The following is a 4,571-nucleotide window of genomic DNA, read 5'->3' on the forward strand; positions in this document are numbered from 1 at the left end:
AGGGACGGTTATCAACGCTCGACGCTGTCCGCGAAGTAGTGTTCTAGAAGCGTCGCGATTGTAGTAGATCGGTTTGTTAAGATTGCGCCCCGCACGCGAATGTTCCAGTTTTGTCTAGAGATAACGCCGCCACCAGCGATATTGCTGGAAAGTTCGATAGCGCCTGTATAAAAGCCGACGCGCTTGATCGCTTGTGAGTTGATCGACGGTCGACGATCTGTACGCCGCTATCAGTGCATACCGTGTGTATTGCTGTAAATTAACTTTCCGTTTCCCGGCCACAAGTTCGGCCAAATAAACAGTTTCATCTTGACAACGCCGACTGCTGTGTTCGTCGACGTCACGACCACGTGACAATACAAAATGTTCACGAAGGTTCTTTCAAACAGGATAAGAAAAGGCCTGCACTTTAATCAATGAAGGAAGCAAGCTGGCTATAGAAAAGCATGCCCCACAATTGATTGCATTCATGTGATCAAATCCATAAATTCAGAAATTGAAAAGTTATGACTAGTTGCCATCCCCAAAACAAAGTGTAGAGCCACTGCATTGTACCAGTACAAATATATAGTGCAGAAACTTGGGGGTTAAAGAAAACCGAAAAAGTTAGGATCACGTGGCAAGCCAGAGAACGAGAAAAAAGAGGAACCCAATATAAAGAATGATACCCAAGTCAGACTAGAAAGTGTGGACTACACATTCTTGATGTCTTGTTCAGACGATTAAAAGAGTGTGTTTCATAAGGCTAAAATGACACTGCAAAAACAAACTCGCACTCCTATCTATATTCAGAAGAAGGTCAGCAGTGAGGATGTGCATGAGCATACAGCAATTCTATGTGGCTGTTACAAGAAAGAAGAACTTTAAACTTTCAAAACTTTTCGCGACAAAGGCTTCTTGTTGAGAAGCTTTCTCTTTGAATGTGCCTCGGTTAAATTATTGGCATAGATTGCCAAGAAAGGCCTCATGAATTTTCGCAAAATTAAATTCAAGAGAGCTGCTCTGTGCGACACACTATCATTCATAGTGCATGCAAACAAGGAGTTTTTTAGAAGTGAAGGGAGCACTATGCTTGAAAACTTCTGCAAGGGTTTTTGCCTTTTCATAAGGATCGCAGCTGCTTTAGAGGCTGCACCCTCGAGGATGCTTACAAATCCAACAAATGGCAATGAGCGGTATGAGAGTCCTCCCCTGTCAACTCCTGCAATTAGAGCAGTTGTTGTAGAGTTTGATTTTGGTGCCTGTATTTTCATAAGGCAGCCTTCACAGCAGATGTTATCCTGGACAGCTCTCACTAGAAAACCAGCTATTAGTGCCAATGTGCTGGCACGCAAGCTTTGAGTAGGAGGACCTGAGAGAATGAAAAAAATAACGGTTAGAGAATGAAAATACAATTAAAATAAGTAATTAAGCAGTAGCATCTATAATTGTGGTACCATCTAAGCAAAGTGCAACAATTTGTAAATGTGTCGAACAGTAGCAACCGCGCCCCCCCCCCCGCAATTTTTGGTGAAGTAGGTGTTTTTACCAAAAATAAATAATAAAAATAGGTGTTTTTCTCAAACAGTCAAGGGTTTCAGCAAGTGCCCCCCCCCCCCCCCCCCCCCGAAAGAAATTCCTGGCTACGGGTCTGCGTTAAGGGACTCATGACTGCGACTTGGAACTTCTCATTCTGGATCAACTCTGTATCTTCAAAACATGCATCTTATAACTGAAATGTTTGTGAGTGATGGTATTCGTAAGTAATAAATGGTGCAAACCCACTTGGGCAGCGCTCCAGTGCTGTAAGGTAAGGGAGCAGAAGCTTCTTAATGTCCTTGTCAGGTGGTGCAGCAGCTGCAGGTTGAGGGGCAAGTTTGGTTGCCTCCCCAATAGAACCTATAACGCTTCCCACATTGTCACTTGGAGAAGAATGAATGCAGGCGGTATTAAGATCTTGTGTAGTGACGAAAGCGCTGCGTAGGCAGCGGTTTGGTCATTGGACCCATTTAGCTGTCGTATGGTAGAAAACAGGCATTCCACATCATCACTGGAAAACTTTCCTGTAAGGACAAAATGAAATCCGCGCCCAAGAAGATGCCTGGTGCAGAGAACAGTTGACATAGTTGTCACTCTCAGGGCTTCGTATGTTTCTTCTGACAGAAACTCTAGCTTGTGTGCTGTACTCTCTTTCCATAAGTCAAAATAGATGAGGCACTCATTTTCAAGCCGGAGGAGCCTGCATGATAAACGTATGGACAATGAGATCAGTTAGGAAGTGGGATTTGGCCTATATACAAACTACAAAGGTTTCAAGCTTACATTTTAACAGCAAAGAATACCTCATACAAAACTGTGCATTTAAAGAAAATGGAACCATTCATGTTTTCACACAAATGGAAGGTAAGTGACAATTAGAAGTAGTTCATGAATGCCTTTCGTCATCTGGACCATAGAAGGGCATTCTCAGAGCGTCTCTGCTCATCCAGAACAGTGATGTGCTCTTAATGTTGTGGAGAGTAAACCATTTGTACACAAGTTCCATGAACTCAAAGGTCGGCAGGGAGTCGTCGAACCCATGGAAACCAAGCTGCTGTGCATGTTTTAGTAGAAATCTGAGCACAGATGTTACCTAGAATAAAATTATATTACAGCTGATTATGAGTGGGATAACCATCACTACATGCTTGGGGTGAAATCATATTTTTCTCTGAGCTTCTTCTAAGATAAACATTTATGCACTCTTTACCTGAGGAGAAAAGATCGCAACAGCCCTGGCAACAGACATCTTCTCAAAATTGCTCGGCCAAAGATGCTTCTTAGTCAAGCACCTTACAAGCTTGAAAACACCCGCCTGCTTTTCTTGTATGTCATGCAAGTTCCTGTGAAAAAATGCAATGTTAAACTGTAAATTTCTAAGGCATGAAAAAAGCTACCATATTGTACCTCAGGTAGTCTGGAACGATGAGCACTCCAGCATTCCTGAAAATCCTTTTAGTGTCGAGGAACTGATTCCTGACATTCTTTATGATGTGACAATAGTCAAATGACAAGAACAGTTGCCTTTCTGGATCGAGAGGGTGCCTACAAAGGATCAGTGAATACTGTTAGGAGTCTGTGAAAATGTTAACAGGACACATTTGCTTCAACACTCCTATAGTTCATAGATTTATGCACAATTAAAGGAGGTGTAACCTTTAGCAAAAACGTGACCGAGAAATTACTCACGTGACAACAGGGCATATTTGGTCACCAGACAAGCTGGCAAAAAACTTGCAGTTCGTGCTGTGGTTGTCAGCAACCAACCGCACTACCTCAAACCCAGCATCTTCAACTGATTGCATTACTTTCAACGAAAGTAGTTAAGGTTGCTCTCCTGTCAACCCTTTTGTAAAATAATATCCTATAGGCAGCCTGCAATTGTAGAAGCACTAGGCGTTAGGTAAAGGACACTAAACATTTGAAGGATTGGAAAAAAATTATCTGCACAGGTTCACATGACATGAACCAAATGTTTCACATACCTGTAGAGGGTATGCAGTCCTACAAAGACGAAGCAGAGTAGGTGACTTGCCAGTTACTCCTCTAGGCCATAGTCCACCTCGGCACCTCCTAGGTCGACAAATCCATGAACAGCATCAGACTGTTTTTGGTAGAGTGCAGACTGCTTTAGTGACATTTCGTCCATCACCAGGGACCCACAGGGTGCCTGCAATAATCGCAAAGAACATGGCTCCAATAATTTCACTCCTGGAAAAAAAGTAAAGGCAAAGAGTAAATAGATTACCTCCTTAGAGTGCAGTTTCACCTCCGCATGGGGGCGCTGCTTCATGAGAGACGACACCACCTCTCCAGTGGACGCGCCAATGTACCGCTTGAAGGTACAGCGACTCGGCAAGGTCAGGACACCAGTGTCCCGAAGAAGGCGGTAGCCAGCTGGTGATTTCGCATGCCACAGAACGCATTTGCGCACTGTCTCCTCACGCCATCGCCCTTTCTTTTTGCTCAGAAAAGCAAGCTGCTCTTGAAGGAACAGAGCTTTTTCGTCGTTATCTTTCACCTTTTGCTGCAAGTATGACATAAGCAGGTAATGAGATTTTTTTTAAATATTCAAAAAGAGATTAGTTCACACCTGGAGGATTGTGACATTTGTTCTCTTCATCAACAAGGATGCCGTTTTTGCCTCCTGCCTCAGAGTGGAGAGTTCTTCTTGTAGCCGACGCTGCCTTTCCTGAAGCCTTTGACACTTCCGTTAAGGTTTTGCACCTTCTTCAGGAGATTTGTCATTCGTGACAGTGAAAGCCTAGTCTGCATTCCACGTGGTCTGGTTGCCTTTGATGGACTTGTCTGGCACTCGACAGACTGGCCATGTTCGGGCGTCTCATATGTTTTAGGCAAGCAGAAAGAAGATTCAGGTGAAGCTAAAATTAGAGGCAGAGAGGAGGGTTCACTACGGGGTTCTGTAAGCATTTCATCCTCCTTATCTGCCGTACTGCTGTCAGCCACACAATTTTCTGCCTGCTCATCAGTCCTCTCAGACGGGGACCTATAAGGAGAGGGGATTGCTGGCCTGGAGCATTAAGAATTTCGAC

The 4,571-nt window shown here is 43.8% G+C and overlaps 1 protein-coding gene across 1 annotated transcript; it reads right to left on the bottom strand.

Moving 5' to 3' along the window:
* Positions 1-521: 521 nt before the first annotated feature.
* On the bottom strand, positions 522-1,367 carry LOC125756192 (uncharacterized; the record flags this gene model as incomplete). The annotated part of the gene is made up of 1 exon (XM_049415051.1): positions 522-1,367. A coding segment is annotated over one exon (504 nt), but the record flags the coding sequence as incomplete, so codon positions are not given.
* Between the last annotated feature and the right edge of the window lie 3,204 nt (positions 1,368-4,571).

This window comes from Rhipicephalus sanguineus, chromosome 4 (genome assembly GCF_013339695.2).
Source record: "Rhipicephalus sanguineus isolate Rsan-2018 chromosome 4, BIME_Rsan_1.4, whole genome shotgun sequence".
NCBI classification, from domain to species: domain Eukaryota; kingdom Metazoa; phylum Arthropoda; class Arachnida; order Ixodida; family Ixodidae; genus Rhipicephalus; species Rhipicephalus sanguineus.